General features: G+C 36.0%; 1 protein-coding gene across 11 annotated transcripts in view; it reads left to right on the top strand.

Annotated features, from left to right (window-relative positions):
* Window positions 1-26252, top strand: part of QKI (QKI, KH domain containing RNA binding) — a 163269-nt gene that overhangs the window by 65608 nt on the left and 71409 nt on the right. For 5 of the 11 annotated variants that reach the window (XM_037392038.1, XM_037392040.1, XM_037392044.1 and 2 more), the window contains exon 4: window positions 24128-24178. The exons of 5 other annotated variants lie outside the window; for them this stretch is intronic. In XM_037392038.1, the coding sequence (XP_037247935.1) occupies window positions 24128-24178 (51 nt within the window). The remainder of the gene's footprint in view (window positions 1-24127; window positions 24179-26252) is intronic. One more of the 11 variants, XM_037392039.1, reaches the window with a different exon arrangement.

A 26252-nucleotide genomic window follows, 5' to 3' on the forward strand; every position in this document is an offset into this window, starting at 1 on the left:
GGGTCCTCAAGCTTTTTAAACAGGGGGCCAGCGCGTGGATGAAGTGGCAGGAGGTCATCTGCGGCTGCTTGGTTTTCCCCACAACCCCCGGCGGGGGGGGGTGGTGGGGTGGGGTTGGGGGGTGCGGAGGGGTTCTGTAAATACCAGGGGCCGGATTGAGTACCCTGAGGGGCCGTATCTGGCCCATGGGCCATAGCTTGAGGACCCCTGAATTAGACTTTAAGACTTCTGATTGCGTGTGTAACAAAGTAAATCTTCAGTATATGGAATATACTAAAATTTAGTTTGCAGCGAGTGAGTTTTCCAACTGTCAATTCAGAACAAAGTACTAATACCTTAAAGTGAGTATTTAAAAGTTCATTCAGCTTTTTTCCTATTTCAATGTAGCTTTTAAAAGACACTGTATTTTTATCAATAATACAGTTCTTATCTTCATTTATAGGCAGAATTTAAGTTTATTACTGTTCCCTTTTTGGTTTAGGAATGGTAATTCCAGGCTGGGATAGTTCATCAGGAGTTAGGTTACGTAACTTTTTAATGAATAAAACTTAGTTCTGGTTCATTTATGTTCACAGATATCGTAAGCTAAAACATTTAGGCTTCTATTCTTGAGAAAGCTTGGAAGTGTAGATTGAGGCCCCAAACTTAATGGTCCAGAAATAACATCTCACTGTTAGCAGTGAACATATGTGTATTTAATATAGTCATTAACAGTGACGCCTTGATACACCCTTAAAAGTTCGGCAGATTGTCTGCTGTATGGAAAAGCGCAGTTGGTTGTGCTAGCAATAGCTATGATAGCAAACAGCTGCAGTATTGTTGAAAGAAAGAAAAAGGTATACATCTGAGGCCTCAATTTTTCTTCTGAACAGACCTATTCCACTGTAAAGTTTCATTTGCAGACTGTTTCGTAGAAAGGACTTGGAAGAGTAAGATAACTACAGATTTCCGGAAATTACTGTGTTGCTTGGCCCATATGTCATAATCCCCTTGCTCCATCTCTTCCCTGTCTTTCTTGTTCATGCTAGCTCCAAAGTGGCCCAATGAATTCCACATCAGGTATGGTAGCCATTTTCCAGGGTGTGACTAACAGTGCATTTTTGTTAGAGCTGTACAGCTTTCATTCTTTGAATGCTTTTTATATTAGGTCGCACTGAAGGTAAGTCCAGCTACTGAAGACGTTCTCCTTCTGTGCTATCAGCAGGGCAAGCACTTACGCTATGCTAGCTTCATTACTCTCAGCTGCCAGCTAAGATAAGCACTCTGCAATGTTGTTGGTCACCATTACATATTCTGATGTGTCAGTTCAGTATTCACGTAGGTCCTGGAGTCTGTGAAGTGTCTGTTACAGAATCACTGAATGGTGAAGGTTGGAAGGGAACTCTGAAGGTTTTCTTGTCTAACCACCCCTTGAACAGGATCACCTAGAAAAGGCTGCCCAGCACCATGTCCAGAGTGGTGTTATGTTTAGTGCCCATGTTCTCCCACCACTGTGCTTCAGAACGTGACTTCTGCTGTGGGGAGTCATTGCCCTAGGTAGCTTGGGCGGGTTTACTGTCTGGGGAAGTGGTATTTTTGGACTGATTTCCCCTGCTCTCCCCACTTTTCTGGTTTTAGCTGTTCAAAGGATAGGCAGTCTTGTCTTTAGGGAAAAGCTTAGAGGAGCTGAGACCTGTCACCTGTTCTTTTTGAAGTTAAGTAAGAAAAGGAAGGTTGTCTTCAACAGTGACAAGTTCTGTGTGGCAGATCAGCTAGAACTTCATACATGTTAAAAGTCACAAACTGGTCCAGTCAGTACTGTAGTCAGTATACTTTTAGTCAGTACTATTATCTTTTCTCAATTGTCTATTGTCTGATATTTTTGGAGCAGAGAGTACTTGACCATTGGTGATTTTGTGAGATAATACTGCAGTTAGTGTTGAATATTAACTAGTTGAATATATTTGAATTATATAATAGTATATACTATTTGATATTCAAATATATTAATATTGGTTGTAAACCAGTTTTGAGTACCAAATAATTTTCTTGATAAAACCTGTTTTCATGCCATCCAGTCCTAATCTTTCTATACTTCTTTTTCTCTCCCGAGGTGATTGGTATTAGTAATTTATCTTTTTCAGACTGGACTATTTGGTGCTATACCATTATTACTGCAGTAGGAAGAATTTCATAAACATTTATTATGATGAAGTTTTTGATGCATCCCAGTAAAGTGTTTCTTCTAAAACTAAAGATTTGGAAGCTGTATCCAAGATATGATGATCACAGACTGAAGTAAGATCAAGTAACGTTATCTGTCTGGGGCGTAAGTACACTGCTTGCTATTGGCTCTTGCCTCTTTTCCTGACTATTTATACTTACAGATGAACTCCTTAGTCTTGCAGTGCAAGATGACCAACTTCCTTGGCAGTCAGTGCCTTTTAATGATAACCACCTTTTCTTTTATTTTCTCAAGGGTCTTCTCTCTGCAGGTTCTACTTTAAAATGACAATGCACTTCAAAGTGTAAAATACAGAAGTAATAGAATTCTCTCATGGAAGGTTAAGTTACGCTAATTGTTTTTTAAAACCCTTTCCTTTCATCTAGGGTCAAGGATATTTAGAGACATGAGTATGCAAGATTTTTCATTTTTGACTCAATTGCTTTGAAATTTAGAGGAGATAAGAAATGCAAGTTAATTTGTATGTGTATTTTGTAAGTATATTTCATATCTGCAAACCTGATTGGCCAGTGCTAGTTATAAAAGACACCTTATTTGATGAGGGAAGGAATTAATTACTAAACCGGTGTCAATCTGTAATGTGACAGCTACAAAGTACTGAATACCATCTCCTAGAGTAAACTGTCCATCTAGTTTTCTCTTCCTACCTTGCTAGTGTGTGCAGAATCCAAGAGAAGATACAAAGACTGACATGCTGGAAAGCAAACCATCTGGATTTGCCCTGTAGAAAATTTTACTCTCCTGTGTAAGCCTATGAACAGAAGTAATGAATTAGAAATCCTTGTCACATGGCCAAATCACTTGAACTAGCATCAAAACTTGAAACTTGCTGACAGATTTCCACCAGGAAGCAAGGGAAATCCTCAAATCATTTGTGTATCAGGCTCGGCTGGTAATCAGAACATCTCTCCAGGCAGCTTTAGACAAATTTTAAATCAAAACCTTAATTACTGAGAATACTGTGATTAGAGCCGAGAGGTACTTGAAGGAGATAATGGGAGGTGTGTGTAGGTGGGGTAGGGAGAAAGGTTGTAGGCATTCATCAAAAGCTAATGAATGTGTAACTTTATTAAGACCAAGGCATGTTTTATTTAGTCTGAATGCACCTTTCATTCGGTATTGAGGAAAACTAGCAATTTTCACACCAAAGAATACTTAATAAAAGTGAAAACTGTCCAGTGGTGGATAAGCAAGACACTTGGGTTTTTTTGTCATCTCCCTTGTCTAGCATGAATTCCATAAAACAGACACTGACACACTGGTATCAGGAGTCAGTTCTGTGCTCTTGAACACGTTGACTGCTATTATCTCACTTAGAGGAGTATGCAGCCTTACAGCATCGGGCTTGTGGCAGTCTTGGTCAATAAGCTGCATTGTTTTTTTTCCCATTTATTCCTACGTTTAGTCAAGAATCTCTTCCAGGAACAGTATGTGAAGGGAGGGTATAATCTGTTTTTACTTCATGAGGAGACATCTCATTATGATACACAGAATTTTTTTCTTAGAATTTGTTATTGCAAAGAGAAAGGCAGGCAGCTATGCAGTTCTAAATTTGAAGAACTCAATGCCTTCGTCCACTGTAACAGCTTCAAACACGTTGCACTTGTTCTGTACTAGATTGTTTGAACTTATCTGTGGTTCCTGACCTACAGCTTACTTGTTCCTACATCACTGTTCACATTGCAAGCAGAAATTACATAAGGTTTCACAAAAGACAAGCTCTTGATCAGTACCAGTCTTGACCTTTGGCTGGTGCAGAGTTGTACTAGTAAATAGATAATTCCATTTCTTTGGACTCTCCAGTTTGGTTTTGTTTTTCTATAGTAAAGCTAAAAAGGAATTAAATTATCCTTGGTACCTATGCAAAGCTTGAGGAAAAGAAATTGAAATATGTAATATTTTAATACCTTTTAGTCTCTGAAATACCATCAGATATGCTTTGATATCCAATGTAAAGTCTTAAATGTTCAATTTACCTTATAAAACAAAGTTAGTGATATAGAATAATATGTACTTTGTAGTGTGTCTTGTTAAACAAGCCCTATTATTGCTACCCTAATTATAGGATGCTCAACTTTCACATTCTGTGAAAAGTACTATGTGTGAACAAAAAATAAAGCTATGGTGCTGACACATATGTTGAAATGCAATATATTTAACATATGCTAGCATATGGTAGAGTTTTTCTGTGTTTCAGAATGAAAGGTTGACCGTCCATCATTATTCTTGTCTTCTGGGAATAAATTGCATGGCTCAGGCCTGTTGTCTCTAAAATCTGCCTCTACATACATGCATGTTGTTGCTGTTTGACAGTTTCATATATCTGTGTTGAGAAATCATGGCCATGGTTTGGAATGGCAATAGAAAAAAATTCTGTAACTAGTTGCAAAGGTGGATTTTTGAGTATTTGCCAGTTCTGTTAGGAATAATGGGAAAAAAGTTCTTTAAGTCATTGGGGACATTGGCATGTGAAAGTGAAAAGCAAGTACATACATAATACATGACTAAAACTACTATCCTTTCACTAAAAAAAATTTTAAAAATCCCTTTCTTACAGTACCAGTGGGATTTCTGCAGATTAGCTGCGTATTTTTACATTTAGAACTATAACTATCAGGGTCCTGTATCTGTATCCATCATTAGGGGTATTATTTGTTAAAATTGACTTCTACTTACTGGAAATTTGCTGGCTGAGGCATTGTGGAGTGGCATTTCGGCATGCTGGATGTCATGGATCATGCTTTGTTATCTTTTCACATGAAAGCTGCAACTTCTGTATACAAGAGACTGCCAAACTGATGGTTACCTTGTCTTGTAATTTCTGTCAGCTTCTTTGACTATACATTAAAAGTCATTGTATGAGCAGGCTGCTCAGCTAAGATTGAGATACTACTTATAGAGCATGTTCCTCAATCTACTGCATTCAGGTTATAAACTTTTAACATAAAATTACTTAGGTTTCAGAATGTGGTATACAAGATACTACCCTGGGAACAATTAATGTTGGCATCTAGCATCTTCTACAGTGACATTTCCTTTAAACACACTTTCTTCTAAGTATGCATGTCTATATTTAGTTTGGTTTCTCAAACTCATTCATCAAACTTGGGGAGGCTTTCTTCATACTTAATTTTTGACCACACCAAAATTTTGACCACTGTAGTTAATGGCCTTTTAAACAGTCATATTCATGTAAAGGTACTGCTGAACTTACATATTCAACATATCACAACTGCTATTATGATACACAGTGAAGAATGTACCATATTAAGCTGTATGAGAATTTGTATGTGGCTATGTGGTAAAGAAAAACCCTCCTGCTTAAAATCCAAGCTTGTTTAAGAGTATACTTGGTGGTCGATACCCCTTTGCCTTTTTAAAGATTCATTATAAAACAAAAGATGTAATAAAAATAATTTGGGTTGCTTGTAAGCTAGAGTGTTTTTTCAGTAGCGAGCACGTCAGAAAACAGGCTTTTCTATTCCAAGTTTAAAACCTTTATTGCATTTGTAACCACTTATTTTGAATGCAGGAGGAGTTGTAAAGCTGGATTTTAGTAGTATTATTATTTTTATTAAAGAATTACTGAAGCATGGCCTTTTTCCCTTTTCACCTGTGAAACAGAAGTCTCTTGAGTTATATCCCTGGTAGTCTGGAAGTGATGACAAAGTCATCATAGAAAAAATACAAAATTCCTTTTAGCAAGTTACTAATTTAATTACATAATGAAATGCTAAGGGCTGACTAGTAGAAGCTGTACTTCAGGAAAATCAAAAGGCAGCAGCAGTATTAAAGGTAACAGACTTTTTTTCTTGAATTATGCCTGACCTGAAGGCTGCCTCCTTTTAAACCTGTTGTATGGGGGTTTTGTAGTCCTGAGTCTCTAGTGTATCGTCTTTGAAATCCTACCTGCATACGTTTTCTTAAAGTAAAATGTGTTTAGTTCACTTTGACTGTAGTGAAGAATGGAATGTAGTTAGGTACATAATAACGCAGTTAGCTTAGTTATGTATGGGAATGTGAATTTTACAAGATAATGTTTTCCTTAAATTTTATATAAGATTTGACAAACACTTCTTATTTGAAGTAATTTATTGCAAGTCTTTTCACTTAACAGTCTGAAGAACACTAACTTCCAAGAGCAGAATGATTTTAGATTGAAGGACAGAACAATTTAGGTGCCCGAGGACCTTAAGAATTACTGTAAAGCAGTATTAGTCTTTCAGAAAATATTACTGATATGTATCTGATGCAATACATCTTTTAGATAGGTTTATTTTATACATACCGTTGTTTTTATTGGCTACATGCTGATTATATCCAGTATATATTGGATAGATTTCTGCATGTGCTCAATACGAATTTGCAGCTTGGAGCTGATTTTAACACTATTAAGACATGGTTTCCTATGTAACGTGAAAAGTAGCCGAGACCTTTGACTATGATTAACTCTGATAGCAAAACTTGATTATATGTCATTTGGTTTTGAGAGCTGTTAAATAGTTAAGTGTTTATTGAGCTAATTAGGTATGGGAATAACTGATTTAACAAAATACTTCTTTAATACCATTAAAGACACTGGAAGCTATAGACTGGAGGAGTGTAATCAAAGCCATGCTAGTAGAAAACAACTTGTATTGTATTTTACTTTCATTTGTTTTTCTGTCAGTTCCCTTTGAGAAAAAAAAAAAAAACAAAAACCAAACTTAAAATCAACAGGCAAAAGAATCTAAATTACCTTGGAATGGGAGGAAAGTAGAATGAAAAAGTATATATCAAGGGACTCTTGAATCATTGCCTGAACATCTGTGTATAAACAAATCTCTTTTATTAATGAAAATTCTGTATCTGAATGGCAATTGACTCATCTTAATCAGTACCGTGGTAGAAACTGTCTTTCTGCAAAATTATTCCTAAGCTTTTGTTAGGTTGGAAGCACAGAGTATTAATTGTGTTACAAGTTGACTAGGCTACAGCTCACAGCTGCTTGTATCTGGCATTTGCATAGAAGTTTTGTAAGGCTTGGGGGGCAATTCATACTGAGTTGTTTTGAGGTATTGACAAAATTGTCTGCAAATATCTATGTTTCACTTAGTCTAGCAAAGTAGTGAAAGAAGTGAATGGTTTAAATAAATCTCTCTAACCTGAAAGTTTTTCCACACTTACTCAGCAGAACACAGTGAGAGACAAGTTACTGAACTAGGTGAGACTTTTTTAGCAGAGTATGGGCATTCTTACGTACAGTTAAATGATTTCGTAAAACTTTATTAAATCTGCAAGAGAAGATTAGTGTTGAGTGTTATCTAATAATATAAAAACAAAGGAGTTGATTCTTGTGAGATTCCAAAAATGATAGATATGGTGATCTTCATGATGCGCGATGAAGGGCAGCTAGTGGTGTTGCAGACTTTATCACCATTCTCATTTATCAGCACCACTAAACTCTTCCTGTATTCTAGGTTTTTCTAGGCTATAACCTTAACCTATTGGGCTGCCCTTCAGTGGATGATTTCATGTTTGATACGTGGCTAGACTTTTTTTTGAACTTACTTAAGAAACAATGTTGTAATATTATAAGCTTGCTTACCAGAAATAATTTGTGTTCAGGGCTGTGTTTTGGCTGTGTTTGCTGAGCATCGTGAAGCTGTACTTGGATTTCTTTGTGGGAGAGATCATACATTTGAGGCTCATGGGGATTTCCCTGTCCTGTATGAAGACTGAGTCTACTTAAATGTGGGAATGGAGGCTGGATCTGTTAATTTAGGGATGAAAGCAGCATGCCTGTGTGTTTCCCAAGCATTTATCAGTTCTTGGCAGCTCTTGGTTCTCCATAGTTTTGGGGGGGCAGCTGGCAGGCAGAGTACAGGTGGTTGTTGATCATCCTGGATATAGCTCCTTAGGGTCAGATTTAGCCATTTTATCAAGACTGATAGGAAGGCTCTTTTGCACAGAGCAAAAGAATAACCACAAAATAAGATAACCGCTGTTGCTGAAACGAAATACTTAAAATACTAATTGAACATTTAGAAGACATTTGACTTTCTACTAGCTTATTGTTTTACAGATAGAGACATGTAATAATCTGTAGTGTTTCATTGTAGCAAAATAATAAATTCCTTTTCAACTTGGAAAAGTCAACTGTATGATAACAGTTACAAATTGTAATTCCCAAAATGTCTGAGTGGTTTGCCATTTAAACTTGGTTTTAGATGCTGACAGTTTTCCACTTTTCTCAGATCTGCTGGTTCTGTGTTAACCTTTGTCTTGCTTAGACTTAAATTAAAACAGATGTTAGTAGTCACAGATTACCCTTTTGCTAGATATGGCTTACAATATATTAAGGGTATGAATGAAATTCAGGCAGCTGGGTAGATGTTCATGGGTATGTAGTGGGACTGTATCCTTACTTCACAGTTTCTACAGTTATAGTTGTAAGACTTTATTGTTGATCTTTACACTTTTCAGATACAGAGAGGGATTTATTGACAGTTACACATTTTTATTAGACTTTTCTGTGAATAATTCATGGCTTCTGTCTGCTAATTATTCACATTTTTCATACCTTTTTGGGCAGTAAATGGGAGGTCTTTTGATGAATGTAGGACTCACTGAAGTGCATGCATACTGTGAGTATCTCTTAAAAAACCCATGCGTTTAAAACTTGTAACAATCAGTTTGAAGAAAGTGTTGAGTACTTCCATGAAAGGATGAAAACTTATTCAAATGTTTGTTACGGCCAGGTACACAGATCTCTCTTTCTGTTAAAGAAAACTTGTTACTCTTAGAGTAGCAGAACACTTCACTTGGCAATGCCCAGTCCTGAGCTTGCTTGGAGACTGTTTAACTTAATAGAATCTGACATTCTACATAAATTACCTGATTTGATTGTTAAGTGCCACAAACTCACTATGGAACACACAGTATTCATGTGTGCTTGATGAATTTGTTAATGTGAGTAATTCTTGAATATAATGCGGATCATAAATCAATTTAGTACTATATTCCTACAAGACAACTAAAATCTTGTCCTCCAGCTTTCATATCCTGAAATGAATAAAACATTAGCTTGGTTTTGGGTCTTGAAAGTAAAATGTGCAGAACAGTGACTTCATTCAGGCCATAGCTCACGTGTGCCTGAGAGAATGGAATAGCTGGCAGCTGAAGTAACAGAAAGACTGGCTGTAGGAAAACAATGGGAACATCAAATTCTTGGTTTCATTAGAAGATGTTACAGAATTATGTAGAAAACTTGTTGACAGTGTGTGGGGTCAGTACGAGGAGGAGGTGCCTGGTTGTTACAAAAATGTCATGAATTTGCAATGGAGTTGCTGGGAAGCACCAGGGTGTTATCATGTGTGAAGAACTAATATTTCTGGGGAATGAACTTGTGCACAGTAGTGTAGAGAGTAATCCAAAATAATTTATGGAGCAGTTATATTTTCATAGCAAGAGCTATGGGAGATTTTTACTTCTTGAGTCTTTGTAGGATCATGAATGATTCTTTCCCTCCCTCAACTTTTTCTTTTGGTCCTCTTCCACGAACTTCTCCCATGTTTCATAAGTTATATTGATTTTCCTTGCTTTGACATACACTTCTTAGTTTTCTACGGAGATCTTCTCTGGCTGTCTTTTTCCATCTTGGTTCTTGCTGACTTTCTGAATGGTCATGTGCTTTTATAAATAATTACAATAAAAGGAGGGTTAATTTCCATGGTGCCTCATTTGTCCTCTGAAAATACGACGAGATGCTGTGACAGTGCACTAAACTGAGTTTCGGTTTCTACCAACACTTTGTATTATTCACAACCTTCATGTAAATATAGAAACACTGGAGTTAAAATGGTGTTGCAACTGGGAGACTTGAATAATTCAAGCAAGGAAGATAAAGTGAGGCATAAGGCAGTCAATGACAGACTTCCCGTGCTAGTATTTAATTAACAGTTAAAATAATGTAATGTGCAGAAGACAATCTGAACATGAAGAAAAAATCCAACAGCAAAAATATAAAATAATTCCTAAGAGTCAGGGTGACTGGTGAATTTGCAGTATTTACTTGCTTTGATGTTACTGGAACATGAACTCTGGATGTAGTAGCTTTTGAAGAGATGTGGGAAGCGTGAAGAGGTCTGGAGAGTAGATACTGATGTTGCCCTCAGACTTGGCTAGGGGTTTCTGTAGGAAATTTGTAGATATGACATGAAGAATGAGTAAGAATTAAAGGTTAAGTTTAATTGGTGTCTCAACTAGAAATCTTGAAATCCCTTTTAATTCCTGACAGAAGTAAAATAAGCAATGTAATTATGAACAAAGTGATCTGGCTTTTATGCATTGTTTTGCATGTATGCTGGTGGTGGTTTTCCATGCACAAATAGAAAGAATTTTTCTTCAAAAGCAAAGAACAGCCTGTCAATTGAACACCTTTATCTCATGTGTGGACAGTGAGAGCACAGAAGCTAAATGTTTGGAGATTATACTTACTATGTAAACTATGAAGATAATTTTTTCTGTAGTTAATAAGTCTGGGACAGGTGTTACTTTTTTTTCCCCCAATCTTTCCCTACTATTCTGACCATGTGTTGTGGCACAAGGTTGATATCACCATTTCCAGTGAGGAGAACGTTTCATGGAGGCAGAAAATAATTGGATGATCTGGTGTACAGTTATTTAATTATTTGGAGGGTTTTTTTGAAATTTCTTTTGTTTAGTGTTGGTATGGTAGTGGTTTTCTTTGGGGTTTTGGGGTTGTTTTTTTTAACACTATTGATGAGATTTCTTTACAGAAATTGCCTTCCAGCTTGATAGCCAGTAAAATCAGGCCCCAGTGTTATGAATGAAAAGCTGAAAACTGGTTTTTCTGTTCTCCTGCCCTCTCTTGATATAGTCTGTGTTGAATCATCTCTGTGGTCTGGAGCTCTGGGAACAGTTCCCAGAATCCTGTCCAAAGCATGGGTATGGTCTCCTAGTTCTGTGGTTTTTTCTTTTTCAGCTCCCATGTTTGTCCATGTCAAAATGCCAGTTTCTTTTCTATCCATATGATCTTTAAACTCTGGGCGACAGATCGTGATGTTTGGGCCTAGATAAACTTATTTTTTCTCATGTGTGTGATCATGTACCTTAATTTATTGGTCCTTAGTGTTTCTGCTGTGGTGGTACTTGGAAGTGTAAGGAAAGAAGTGCTGAAAGCACCTCGTCCATTCTGTGGGAAAGCTGCTGTTCACTGTTCACAACTGCATGTTTGTCTTGAGTAAGGAAGAATTAGTTTTTTGAAAGATGGGACCCCTAGCACATTAATACAAAATCTGTCACCACTTGCGTACAGTTTGGAATATTTTTATAAATGATTATCCAGAATGTTTATTCCTGCAGCCGTACAGAAACAATTAATGATTCCTTGGCTGTCAGACATCGCTGAAGGATTGGAATGCCAAACCACATTTAGCCAACTGTCTGAATCAACCTGAAGTACCTGACTAATTTAATTGATCCACTTGACAGAGTTATTTGGGAGCCATTTAAAATATGCAGTACTACTGATTTCAAATGTTCCACATATTTCCAACCATATGTATTCAAGGAAATCTAATATTTAGGTTGCTGGGGGTCTTGGGGGATATTTTGTTTTAACTAGCTTGCTGAACCAACAAAACATACTGTAATTTATAATTTGAAGAACTAAAAGCTATTAGTTGACAAAGAAATTTAAGATTCAGAATACATTTTAATAGATAAAAGTATAGGTTGTTTTCTGTTGGTAATACATGATGTATTCACTCTCCATCTAGTGAGTAAGTGAGCTTCAAGTGACCAAGCAGTCTTTGAGGTGGTTTTGAAACAATCATTTATGTTTCAAATTGACACACTGGAATTGAATGTTCGTGTAAATTTTGACTGACAAAAAGACCTAGAACTTAAATCTGTTAACTCATGCTGACTCATATCATTAATCAGAAAAGGTCTTAAGCTGTATTACAAGCCAAAATAAGTGATAAATTTTATAGTTATTAATGCAGTTTGAAATACTGAAGCTAATCTGGAAATTAGTCAATATGTTGTGAGGAGACAAGGGTATTACCAATGCCAAAATTGTTTTTTGCAGCCTGACTTGTGGAATTTTTCAGTATCCAGCCTTTTAAATTATAAGTTCGATTTAGCTTGAAATGCACTTTCTGGAATAGTTAATTTGGAAGTAAAATTAACCTTTTCTTTAAAAAAAGCACACAACCCACCCAGTTCTCCATTTCTGAGAAAAATCAGATACTTTGAATTTGCCGTGTCTTCTGTATACACCTGAAGAAATAAATGGTTTGAAGGGAAAAACACATTTCCTATTGATTATGTGTTTTGGTTCTCTTAAGGAAGTCTGGTTTTATTTGGTCACTGCAGGCTTCAGACCTATTTGCGGTCTAATTGAATACGTGTTTTGTACTTACAGTAGGAGAATCTACCAGTTAGATAGAATAAGGTGTAATAGTTTTAAATTAGTCATATGTGGACTATTACTTGTGTTACTATTAAATCCACTCTCAACTGGCTGGTTTTGCAAGTTGGAGTATTAAGTATAGTGAATTTGACTAGATGATGCTGTACCACCAGTCTTGCCAGATGCAGAAACTGGCAAGAATGGCATTTTGAGTATGTTTTTCAGATCCTGGCCTTCCGCAATAGCGGGATACTCAATTTTTCCAGTGTCTTCCTTGGAGCACCACATAATAGATGGGGAAGTGTTTGCAGGGGCACCACTGGGAGGGAATATTCGGGTTCCCCTGTCAGCAGTATCATTCTTTATGTCAGGCTATAGTGCGTAGGAGTTCAAATACTCAGGTTACATTTGCTGCTCAAAAAGTTGTTTATAGTGACCCTTAGGAAAGAAGCAACAGAAGGGATATAAACGTTGCATGGGCAACAGCAGCAGGCTGACAGGCAGTGAGTCTTGCCTTACTGACTAGTTAAATAAGGCTCCTTTATTGCAAGAGGAGGAAAAGATAAAATCAAGCTGAACATTTAAAGGAAAAAAAATGAAGCAAATTTGAAGACCCTCAAAATGTCAAATAATTTGTCACACATATTAATCTGTTAGCTCATAAATGTCAGTTCTTGTAAAAAGCCTTTCCAGCTTATCCTTGGGTCTGAGTTTCCAGAACATTTCAGGGCTTATAGCTGGGCTTCAGAGTTAAACTGATTTTTATTTTTTTCCCTCAGATTTTTAAACAGAACTGTGAATCAGGCATCGCTTGTAATTTTTGCTGCTCTCCTGACCTTGAAAAAGAATCTGTGCTCCTGTGAGAGGCATCTTGAAGGGTGGTTGGCAATCATGGAATCAACTAGGAAAGCATTTTATTTACTTCAGTTACCTGCCATGAAAGCTAAGCCTTTAAGAAAGAACTGTTTCAGCTTTCTTTGTTTCCTCACAGCTGAGTCACTGAATTCACCAGCTTGCTTTTAGGGACCCTTTTTCCCCCCTCCTGTTAACTTTGAGGTCATTTTGTCTTCATCTAGAGAAACAACTAACCAGTCTGTGCCTCCATCCCATTTTGTTCCTGCCTCTCTAGAGTGTTTCTCAAGAGCAAGCTTTTGAACTCTCAATGGCAGACCATAGTTTTTGTTAACAGTATTTTATAGACTAGTCCATCTAATACTGCAGTGGTTAGTTTTTCTGGGCTCTTCAGAACTGCTGCCAAACATCCTTTCCCACCATTTTAACCTGTGGTCAGTGATGTCTGAAACTGTGGGCCACTTCTACAGGCCTCACAAATTGTGTTGCAAATAACCGAGCTCTCATATATGTGATCTAGGTGCATGAGATCAAGTCTGCACTTCTAATAGCACATGGTCTGTGGGCCCTCACCTCAAAAAAAAAAGGGGGGTGTGTGAACATAGCTATTCCTGCCAAAATTATACTAACCACATGGTTTCATAGTGACTATCTTTATAGGAACTTACTTTCAATATACTATATATATATATATTCAATAATTCTGCATTTTTAGCAGTGAAATTTATTACCTACACAGTGTCATTAAATATAGAAACTAATGGGTTCTTGTTAATTTGAAGATGCAGTGAGCTTAGGTATTGATAATAACAGTAGTGGGAAAAGTGCCCAAAGAATGTGATACAGAGTTCCAACTTAGTTAACCACTATCATGTATATATTAAATTAATTGTAAGATCGTTTTCATTCCCTGATGAGCTGTGTTCTGGGTAACGTGCACTCCCATATTTGCTTCTAAAACCCTGATAAATGCAATCTGTTGGAATGTTTTTAAGACAATAGCTATTTAATGAATAGCTTGTGTGTACAGGAGAAAAGAATAAGCTTGATTGCTTACAATCTGACATTTGAAAAAGCATTTTTTTAGATCTCTTGTATTTGCATATCTAATTGCTATGTAATCAAAACTAAGTGAACTGTAGCTACTTGAAACCAAAAAAAATGAAAGGCAATCATCTTTACAGGGAGAAATATCCCACTCATATGCAAGACTGTCTGAATATTAGAATTATATTCTTCTTGTGTTTAATTATAGGTGTCTGACTGAGCGGTAAATTTATGCCTGTGTATTAAAGAAGTGAATGTGACCCTGAAACATCAGCTTTCCTTTGTTGAAGCAAAGCATTGGCATTGAGAGAACTTAACAGTGTTGTGTATTTTAGTGATAAGGGATTGTGCCAGAATAGCTGTTAATTACCTGCTTTGTTTGATACGGAAAGTAGTGGTTCCGCACTTTTCTTCCCACCAGTGACAGTACTCAATTAAAACTTGTATTAAACAGTGATAAAGCCCTCGTTTATCTGGTGAGGAAGACGTGAGGTGAAGAAAATTAACAGGATTTTTTCAGCTGTTAGGAGGCAGCTTTGGTTTTTTGGTTCCCCCCCCCCCCCCCCCATGAATGTAGTGACAGTAAAGAAAAACGAGTTTTGTCTTTTTGATGTGGTGGGGTTTGGTGTTTGGTTTTGGTTTTGGGTTTTTTTTTTTTTAATTCTTTGACACTTTAATCTTGCACGTAGCCACTATTAGTAAAAACGAATAAAAAATCCTTAACTATAATGTTGAAGTTATACATTCAGGAAGATGCTTGCATTGTCCTGTCACATGTCATTCCTCTGTGTGAAGTATCTGTTCCCATGGGTACTAATTTCATGTTTTCTTTTTTAAGTTTTATTTCATTACTTACATGTCAGAAAATGAGGGTTATAAAAGTTAAATTTGTCAGATCTTTTCTATTCCAAATATTTGAAGCATGTTTTCTAATGTAGTTGGTTTTCTCAGCTTCTGCTAGTATCTGTTATTTTATAAAGAAATGTCCTCAGATCTGATTTTGTAAGATTATGTAGTCAGCTTAATATTTTCCTCTTAGATTTCTTAAGTATATGACAAACCTGAATGCAGTATTTTGGGTGGGGACTCTTCAGTCTGATACAGGATTCTCTGAAGTAGCAGCTCTTTTTTGCTTATCTAAACGGAAATAACAGGGAGGAATAAGGCAAGGAAGTTAATGAAGAGAGACTTGGTAATCTGTGTGGATCTTTGTTTCCTTGAGGTAGCAATGCTGAATAATAGTCTAAAACTGTAAATTATAAAATACATCAGTAGACAATAAGAAAAGGTAAGGTTTTTGTTAAGTAACACTTGAATGCTTTTTCATTCCTCCGAAGAACTTAAGGAATAGCTTGGTTGCTTTACTTAACCAGTTTGGAAGGTCTGTGTTCAACAAGCTTGAACAGCTCTATTCTGGAATGAAAGCTGATTGATTGATGCTGGACTAATTTGGCCAAAAATGTGAAACAGTAAGTGAAAAGGAGTAATTATTCTAACAGCTTTACAGCGTGTACACAAAATTCTTTTGAAAATCTCCATGGATATGGCAATGAATGGTAATTCCACTAGAATTCCAGAGCTTCAATTGATAGGTGAATAGAGGTTACATGTAGAAAGTGAGATTGGTGACCTGCAGTAATTAGGCACAATTAATAAACTTTTTTAATAAGGCATATTGCACTTACTGAATGGTTAGGGGTCGTGACTAGTTTTAGATATAATCTTAGAATTAAACAAAACCCAAACTAATTGCAGATAAAATGATTCCTTAAAAGGCTTTGAAAGGTGTGGAAAACTTGAAAGATTTTCTTGTTTCGTTGAAAACCTAAACAGTGTCATTGTTAAAGAGCGGAAAGCTAGCTTTTGTTTCTTAGTGGAACTTCGTAACCTCACAGGATGCAAGCAAACTGCAGTAAAAAGTCAGGTTAAAAAATTAAAAAGTTTTAGTTACATGAATTTATCAAGATTTACAAAAAGAAAACTGTAGAATGCCTTACTTAAACCTCATAAACGGCATATTTTTGAAGTAATCTGTTTTTCTTTTGAAGTAAATGTTTTTCTGGACATATTAAGTGAAAAATTTAATGGAAGTATTTAATTGTATATAATTAGCAATAAACTTTCACATGACTATTGATTACATTTTCTTTAGATAAGTCATAAAGTAAATAAATGTAAATTTGTTCCTACTCGCCACACAATTCTGCTTTCATACAAAGTAAACAGTGATAAGTGTTAAATAAGAATTTGATAAAGGTGTTTTATGATCTGGCATTTTAAAGTGGAATGATCTCTGTCCATTTCTTCAACTGTTTTTTCCAATTTTATTTCTTCTGCTCTGTGAAAAAAGTGGAATATGAATTTGAGATGCATTTAGGTTAGTAGAATTATTTCAGGACATATCAGTACTGCAATATGGTATTAGTGTAACTGTGTTAGCTCATCTGTGTAGGATTAGCTTCTGCAGTGACTAGACAGTTTTCTATGATCAGACATGCTCATTGAATAGTCGTTTCACTTTATTAGGTGAGTGTTGCAACCCACACTGTCAAGTCACAGATAGCTTTTCTAGTACTGAAGCTGGTTTGTTGAGGCTTACTTAAACTTTTATGTATTTAGTATGAAAGCCCAACTTCAGATAAATTAAGGACTACATTCTTCCAGAGCGATCAGTTTTAAATGGATATATTGTACTTTTTGTTCTGTGTAAAGCAAAGATGAGTCTATCATATTTTTCTGTTTAAATTAAATTATTCTGATTATATTTCACTGACGTTGGTGACTTGAAAATACTTAGTTTTTTGAGAATTTTCTTTATTATGCATTTCAGTTAGATTTTTGAGGAACTATTTCGTGTATTTTCTTTTAGAGAAATTTCCTAGTTCCATATACAACATTTAAAAATAATGGTGTGATACTCAGTTCTGAATAGGTATTAATCTGCTTTTAATGAATTGTCACATAATCTTTACATGCAGATCTTTTTGCAGAGGGGAAAATTTCTATTTTGAAATTATTTGCAGTGTTAAAATGTGGAAAAGTAAAGGAACTTTTTCTCCTTTATCAGTTGCCTTTCCTGTAGAGCCTTTTTGCATGAGCAGGCTTTCCCTTTACATCCTTCACTGTTGTAGGATTTGCAGTTCCTTTTGGGGAAATTTCAGTATATCTGACTGCACTAGAGTGAGGTTCCTAAGTCTTAAGACTGAGTGGAAATCCTCTTTTCCAGACTCACTTTTTTTTTTTTTTTCCATTAGAAAAATGCCAGCTGGAATTAACATATCAGGTAATTTTCTGCACTCATCCCATTGACAGTTTGTCTTGAATTTCATTTTTAAGTTGGACAGACATGTGTGAATTCATACACTTATTCAAATAGCAAAATCTCACTATCTTGGTAACCTTTGAAAAAAAACCCTCAAATATCTTCTACCAGGAAGCTTTAGGACATGAAAAATCTAGAGGCTGAGAGTTGACTTTCTTCTCTATGTATAGTCGTCTATAAGAACGCTGTTAGGCATCCTGATGACAAGGTTTACAGACCTTGTGAGGAAAATTCAGCCCCTTTATCTCTCCCCCCCCCCCCCCCCCCCCCCCCCATCATCTGAGTTGATGGTGCTTTTCATTTGAAATATATATATACATGTATATATATCTGATAAACATGCTTTTTTCTCTCTGATGAAAACAGTGGTGCTGAAAGAATGTCATAAAACTTGTTTTTATTGCAGATGTACACAATTAATCATAATTTCCAGCAGGCTCAGAGCCTGCCTATGGTAGGATCAGGAACTAAAACACTGAAAACATGAATGGTATTTTATTTATAGTTGGGACCTGCAGAGCATGTCTCACACTTACACTTCCACCTTTTAGCAGCATAACAATGTACTTCCATGCATCTGGTATTTGAGGTATTCTCTCTACTGAGGTCATTCTGAGCAGAACTACATCAGATTTTGAAGTAGATAGTGGTGATATTGATGTTCTCTATCTTCTCTCACCCTTTCATTAGCCATTTGGATAGTTGAGAGAAGAATGTAATTTTCTTACGGGTTATAAATTCAAAGTTTGCCGTGAAGAAAGTAAGGAGAATTTACCAGTAGCCCTTGGAATGTCTGTGCCTCAAAGCTAAGATTTTAATTTTTTTTAATCAGATTGAGTGATTCAGAATTCTTCTCAAGAAAATGTGAATAATCCAAATAGAAGTAACCTTTAATTCCATATATTGGCAGATTCAAGTTATTAAAACCTTGGATATGGTTTAAACTAATTTGTAATGACCACTGTCAGAGAAGTTATTTTTCTGTTGAAAAGTAATGGCCTATGATATATTGGAGGCCAGATTAGATGATCCTGACTATTCCTTCTGGTCAAAGTCTCTGAAATCAGAAAAAAAATGACTTGGAGTTAAGCTTAGTTATAAAAAGAAGGATATAACAGTAAGATATACTGAATAAAATTTCAATATAGTATAATGGAACATTGAATTTATCAAAGTTTTATAAAAATCACAGAAACTTTCATTCTCCTTATGTACACTGTGTGCGTATACTACTGAAGTACGTAACAATTCTACAATCAGGTTGCATTTAAAAGGGTGTTTTTTTCCCCCATATCTGGCATTGTGCATCATGGATTTTATATATTCCTATATGTTAAAATGAAAATAGTTTCTTGATGAGAATCAGGCTAAAATTTTGGGGCTCTGGTATGGTTTGACTAGATACAGTCTTAGAGAACTAAAATTTTTTAACTGTGTAGGGTTGTTTTGTTTTTTTTTATGTGGGTTTTTTTTTGCTTTTTGTTGTATTGCTTTGGCCATAATGGGAATAGGGCACTTCTGTAGTAGCCAATGCCTCATAAATCCTGAATTCAAGAAGAGTATTCAGGAACAAGTTGTAATGATTAGATTACTGGGCTTTTGCTGTGTGTCTTGTTACTGGCCTTAGCTTAGAAAAACTTAGTTTAGACAGGCTTAGCAGGGTTTTGGGAGATTTTTTTTTGTTTGTTTTAAGAAAAGAAGTAAAGGTATGTTCACTTGTGTGACAAGTTTGAGACTGTCTTGAAGGATTTTTAAAGAGAAAAAAAGGAAGTGAGGCATGATTGCATTATATAGGCAACAGGAAATGAAATTCTGCAGCAAGTTTGAGATTAACAACATCAGGCCTGAGAGGTCAGGAGAAAACCAAGAATAAGGTATTAAGTCTCCACAAAATAGTGACAACAGTAGTGGAAGGCATTTTTTTCTAAACATATCTATAAATGCTGATTTATCTCTGATTTTTACAAGTACGTTTTCTATGATGATAAATAGTTTCTTGCTTTCTGCAACTGAGAAGAGTAATTTTTATATATCTCAAACTAGATATTTTTACACTGGTTTGAATTCCAGTCTGTTCACTGTGTCTTCATACCAGCGGTTACAGTGGTTAGTGTTAAGAGCTACATAATTGCTTGGAGGTGGGAGTGAATATTAGGATATACAGAACTTGTAGAATACATGGATTTCAGTATCCTGGGATGGCTTGGCTAACAGAACTGTGTGTGTCTACATACCAAAAAAACCCAAACAAACAAAAAAAACCCCAAAACCCCCCCAAAAAACCCCACATTTCCTTTACAGGAGGGAAACATTTGAAATGCACAAATGAAAAGCTCAGTATGGAGCTGTGTGTACTAGTTATTCCTGTATTCCTGTGCCTGGAGTTTCAGATATATGTGCTTATTTAGAGTTCATTCAGCTGCTTTTGGGACTCTCAGTGAATATATACGGTGCAAACTTTATTTCCTTAGTTTAATTCTTTGTTTTCTTAGTGCCTGTACTTTTGTATGTATATGGGGAAAAATTGTTTGCATGCCTGTGTTTTTGAATCTGTGTGGCATTTTTATGTAATATTTGATTATCAAATTTAAGAATTCATTCATTGTTATCTTAAGAGCAAAGAAATGGTATAACACTTTCTGCCTAAGGTGAGGCAGTGTTTTAAAACTCTTAATAGGTACATTATCTTGGATGTTGTGTTATGTTAGAGAAAGCTGTTAAAACATTTTATATATTCAAGTGTCCCAATAAAAACACTTCACATCTTGCTTTGCAAAGATGATAGCTTTTTTTAAAGTGCTTTGTTCATACATTGATTTTCTGTGTGTTTTATTCTGATGATCTGTTTTCTTCATGGAAGATGAGCTGTGCCTACCTTTTACTTTGCAACTGCAATGCATCCCTTTCTTGCCTTGTGGAGCTTCAGTGCTGGTGTGTTAAAGAGTTGTATATTGTCTACTAAGTCAGTTGAGTCACTAAAATTTTATTGCAGTTGGTTTCAGACTTTATTATCCTCATTACAAGAATGTGATGTTCTACTTAGAAAAGTGGGATACATCTTATTAATCCTGCCTGCAGGGTAAGGTTTGGAGGTGGAACAAGGAAGATGCAGAGGTTACACTGTACGCTTGGCTGAGCATGACTTGCACTGAAAACCTTGAGTAGTACTTTAGTTTCTTAAATAGTTAAAACATACTTTACTAACAGAGGAGAGAAAAAAATCCAACTATCAGCAACTCTTTCTGATATTTTTTTCTGACTTTTCTGAGCACTTTTTAGTGAAGGTGCCTTTTCCTGGGACCATGTGGTTTTGCAGCAAGAATTTTGGGTAGATGGTCTAGACATTTTTACTAAATTACTATCAGCAACTCTTTCTGATATTTTTTTCTGACTTTTCTGAGCACTTTTTAGTGAAGGTGCCTTTTCCTGAGACCGTGTGGTTTTGTAGCAAGAATTTTGGGTAGATGGTCTAGACATTTTTACTAAATTACAGCAGAAGATACATTTGTTTCATATTTCTGTGTGTTACTGTGGAGAATAGCTTTGAAACTGGTACTTGGGATACTTTGATTTAATTTTCAGTTCTTCTCAAAAATCTTTCAGTCACTATTTCTGTTCCCTAATGTTTAAATGAGATTTAATGCTTTGTATGAAATAGTTGCTTAGGTAGAAGGGGTATCAGGATGAGTAGTTGCATGGGTACGATAAGTTGCATAGCAAAAAGTGCATTAAAAAATGTTACTTAAAGTAAGATTTATTTTTTTACATTCATGTATTTGGTAGTCTTAAAGAGAACTTGACATGGTACAAGTACACTTTTCTTTAAATGGGTGGTATAATGAGTATTGAAATAAAGACAGATGTCCTTAAATCAGAATTTAATTCAAAGGGTCTTTACTTACATTTTTGTTAAATTATGCAGGATTGAAAAGGCTCATGCACTTTTAAGCAGAGTAATGCCTGAGCTCTGTAAGTTAATCATAGTATGAGTCCTCAAAGGAGAAAATCTTACTATCACAAATTATTGAAGGTTTTCTGTGAGTGTTATGGCACTATGTTTAGATTGATCTAATGGTCAGTTCCTATTAAAAGCCTTAGGACATCTGTTTCCACTGTTTCATGTGCGTCCTTGGAAGTCAGTTGAGTTTGTGAGTTTCTTAAATTGGCCACTGCACAATTGTCTGAAGAGCAGAGGCAGCTCAGGGGAAGTAGCAGAGTCAGGACCACTATTTTCAGTGATAGCTAGTTGTTAAATAAACTTAATTTGTAGAGTTAAACTTCACTTTCACATTCCATGATATGATATAAATGAGTGTCTGCATTAAACTGTTCTTACTTTAATTCTTAGTATGCTATTTTGCCATTAATTTTACCCAGTAAAGTAAGACATTTTAGTTGGAACAAGATCCTTGTTCAACAAAAAGTAGAAAACATTATACTTTTGTGATTTTTTTTTTCTTCATAGCTTTGAAATAATCTTGTGTATGATCCTGGATTCCTATGCTTTGTAGACCTCTAGGTTACTTTTCAGAACTGAACTTGATTTTCTTAATTTTAACTTATTTTCAAATACTTTGTTTTCATATATTAAAGAAAGATGATTTTTTTTCCTTTTTTTTAAAAAAACAACCATTCTCTACTTATGGTTCATATGTGGAAGGAAAAAAACAAAAAACCCCAGCATCAAAACACACCCACCCACCCTCCAAAAAACCGAACATCACCAACACCAATAAACTAAAAACGACCCACCTTTGAATTCTGACACTGGAACATTTAATCCAGTGCCAGTACTGTTTGAGTCAGTGCCTGCTGCGTGTTGCAGCTGGAGAAGCAACGTAATTGTTCATAATGCACAGAGAGCTAAGTGGATAAACAGACCTAGGGTAAAAGATGCCTAGGTCTTTGGCCTACTCTTGTGCAGAATTCACGTTATCTAAGTTGCTTAAGCTAGCATTGTCCCTGAAATGAATCCTTATTAAACTGTATCTTGTGACACCAGGTGTTCCTATCTGAGTATATCAAACTAAAATACTTACTTGTTGGAGAACGGTGTTGAGGTTTCTCATGCTGGCTTAGCATTTCAGCAAGATCACACTCCATGTATGTAATGATATGGAGCTTCAGCCAGTTCACTGATTTGACTTAAAACATTGACTACAACCCTGTGCTGGTTGAGCATAGCGTATCTATGAGAGATAATGTGAAGGCAATGCAACTTCTCATAATAGTGTTTTAAGTATGTACTTTAATGTACTTTGGATATATTTTTCTTGGCTCTAGGCATCCTGCTTTTGTTTGTCTTGAAGACTGCATGTTTTTCATTAGCAACACTTCCCTGTTTACCAAAAAAATTGGGACTTTCCTCTTTCATATAAAGTAATTACGTAGTTGAAGTGTGGGCAGAAGGAATAAAGGGGCATAAAACCAATTTTTGAATGGATTACATGGTACTATCCTATCTTGTTTAAAAATAATGAGGTATTATGGTAGCCCCAACAGTAATGGGTGTTAGTTAAATGAACTATCCTCTTTGCTCATTTTTTCTAAATCAGCCTCATGCTATCAGATAAAATGCACTTTTCTAAAAAAAAAAAACCAAACATTGCAGCAGCTTTCATGTTCTGATAACTGCATCGCTATCTCATGCGTACAAACTGTCTTACGGGCATGTTGGTAGCGTAAGAGAGTCATATTTGTCTCCTTTTTTATAGCTAGCTAGCTCTTTTTTTTTTTCCCCACTTTCCCATTTGCAAAGAACTTCTCAAAATTGTTTTTCTACTTATTTTGCTATTTTGAAACATAAAGAGGCCCTGAAAAGGACTTGAGCTTTTTTTCTGATAGCTTTTTATCTTAAAATTTTAAAATATGACCTCAATCAAATTTTTAACTGATTTTTTGTTTGTTTGTTTCTTTTAAGCAAATCACCAGTAGTGATAGTGCAAGAATACTCTGGAAAGGGATTTTGTATTTTTCATCAGTCAAATGACGTAGATCTTGGAGGTGGGGGTTAGGGGGAGAAAACTGAAGTTTGTTCTTTGTTCTGTGACTTAGCTTCTGTTGATTCTTGCATTGTTTTCCCTTAACCAGGTTGTCTTATATTATGGCTTCTTGGGATTTCGATCTCAAATGTAAACAAGAAGGAAAACATTGTGTCCATCACAGGATAAAATAAAAACCCGAATTCCAACTCTTCATGCCTCTCTTAAACATCTTAAAGAAGCAAAATAGGGCACAAGCCCAATTTTTTTTTGCTTTTCAGGTCTCCTTTAAGAGCAGAGAAAACCATGATCCAGCAGTTTTGGAGGTAGAGGCAAGTAAATGTTTTACTACTTGTAAACATTCCAATAAGTTTTTGCAAATCACCTATAATTTAAGGTTGAAAAGGAATCTCAACCTCCCCTCCCCTAAATGGTGGATTTGCTTTGTATGCTTGATGTGAGGAAAAAATATCTTTAAACTTTTGTTGATTATAGACAGGCTTCACCTCAGTTACATGCTGTTACAATACCCAATTGGTGTAGAAGTTTACAAGTTTAACATTAGTAAGATTTTTGTGATAATAATTGTTGATTATTTTTTTTCTCTTGAACCTATCTTCAAAATGTAGACTCTGTTGGGTGATTCATCACAGTGATTTTATTGGGTTTTTTTAAGAAAAGTGGCTAGTATTTGCTGTTTCCAACTATGGATGTTCAAATCAGGTCTTCAGCATTCTCACTAAGGGCAGTTCAACAACCTCTTATGGACTGGGTCTAAACCTGTAATTATTTCTGTGCTGGGGACATTTCTGAAAGTTCATGTTGAGTTTTTCCAGAAGGCATCACCAGTGTTCTTAAATTAGTGTTCTTGCTCTTTTCTGAAGGCTATATTGGAGGTACAGGAAAGAACTATCCATCAGTATTGCTGAAGTTTTAAAAAATCAGTGGGGCTCTGAGTGTTATTGCTCATCAGAAAATTCAACTCCTTCAGGTATCTCAGGCTGCAGTTCCAGGGCTGCTCTTAGGACAATTTAAGTCAACACTTGCTGTTCAGTACCACTTGCACAGCCCTGGCTGGGTATACTTTCTCCCTTCCTTATGGCAGTTCAGTGGCTATGATGACCTGCTTCAGTGCTAAGTCAGCTGAAGACTAAAGCTGGAAACTTCCTGTAGCTTTTGAGAACCATGAACTGGATTGCAAGCACTTTAGTACATCAAGGTGGGACTAGCAGCGCCGATTTAGAATAGCTTAAGCCACTGTGGGACTGCAGGCTTTAGACAAAGTGCAGTAGTGGTTCTTGAATTAGTTGAACTGGATTCCTGTGGCTTCTTGGTGTGCTGTGTAGGTGATGCTTTTTACATCTTCACATGATAAATACAGGGTCCCAACTTTTTTTTTTTACACACACAATAGGGAACATACAGGTTTGAAATACCTGTTTTCTCTACCACTATTGAACTTTTTAATGTGTTTAATCTTATTTAAAGATGCAGACATCTGAAACAGATCAGAATTTTTTGACTGTGAATCATACTAGATGGGTGCTAGCTGAGAACTAGGAAGCATAATTGTGAAATTGTACACTTGTTGAAATATCAGAGCTGGTTTTTGGGAAGGGCTGGAATTTTTCAGTGTTTTTTCTGTCTCTTCCTGTTCAAACGCAGTGAAGTAAGTAGTGAAGTTCATTTGTAACACGTCTGGATGAATTCTGAAGTCACGATAACAGTGCAAAGATAAAATGTAATAGTGAATACTTAAAGACGATTTAGTTTTGGCAGCCTACCATTGTAACATGGAGAATAATAATGACAATTAGCATGCTGATGCTGTTTATTCTTACCATGTTTCTATGAGTGCTTTGTAAAAAGCTGCCTTCAAACCTATTTAGTTAGGAAACTAGTTTGTTTTGAGTTTGGTTTTTTTTTTTTACCTTCCTCTTCCTTATCATCAATAAAGAAACAATTAGCATTGTTTCATAACAATAAAGGATTATATGTATTTGGGACAGTTTTGCTCAACTAGTCCTTTGCAAGTGGGGGGAAATGTGCTGTTCCCTGTTTAAAGGATTACAATGGAGACAGGAGAGAAGCTAGACTTTGGTCAGCTAATGGGAGAGTGAGTTCAGTGGGATAAAAGATTTTGCTTTTATCAGTTAATAAGCAGCAGTTAATAAGCTGCATTGATCTAAATTAATACCTGTGCCAGTTAGAGAAGGGAAAGGAAGGTGGCCAGGTCAGGAAATGGGAGGTCAGCACCTGTTGGTTGGCAGTAAATAAATCCTTGTCGTTTGTTGGAAGTGCATTTTGAACAAAGGGATTATGGTTGTGCTTTCCTGGATAGTAGGAAACATTTAGAATGAAGTCACCTTTCTTCTAGCTATCTCTCTAGGATGTGAGCAGAGCGTG

Source organism: Falco rusticolus, chromosome 6 (genome assembly GCF_015220075.1).
Source record: "Falco rusticolus isolate bFalRus1 chromosome 6, bFalRus1.pri, whole genome shotgun sequence".
Lineage (NCBI taxonomy): Eukaryota > Metazoa > Chordata > Aves > Falconiformes > Falconidae > Falco > Falco rusticolus.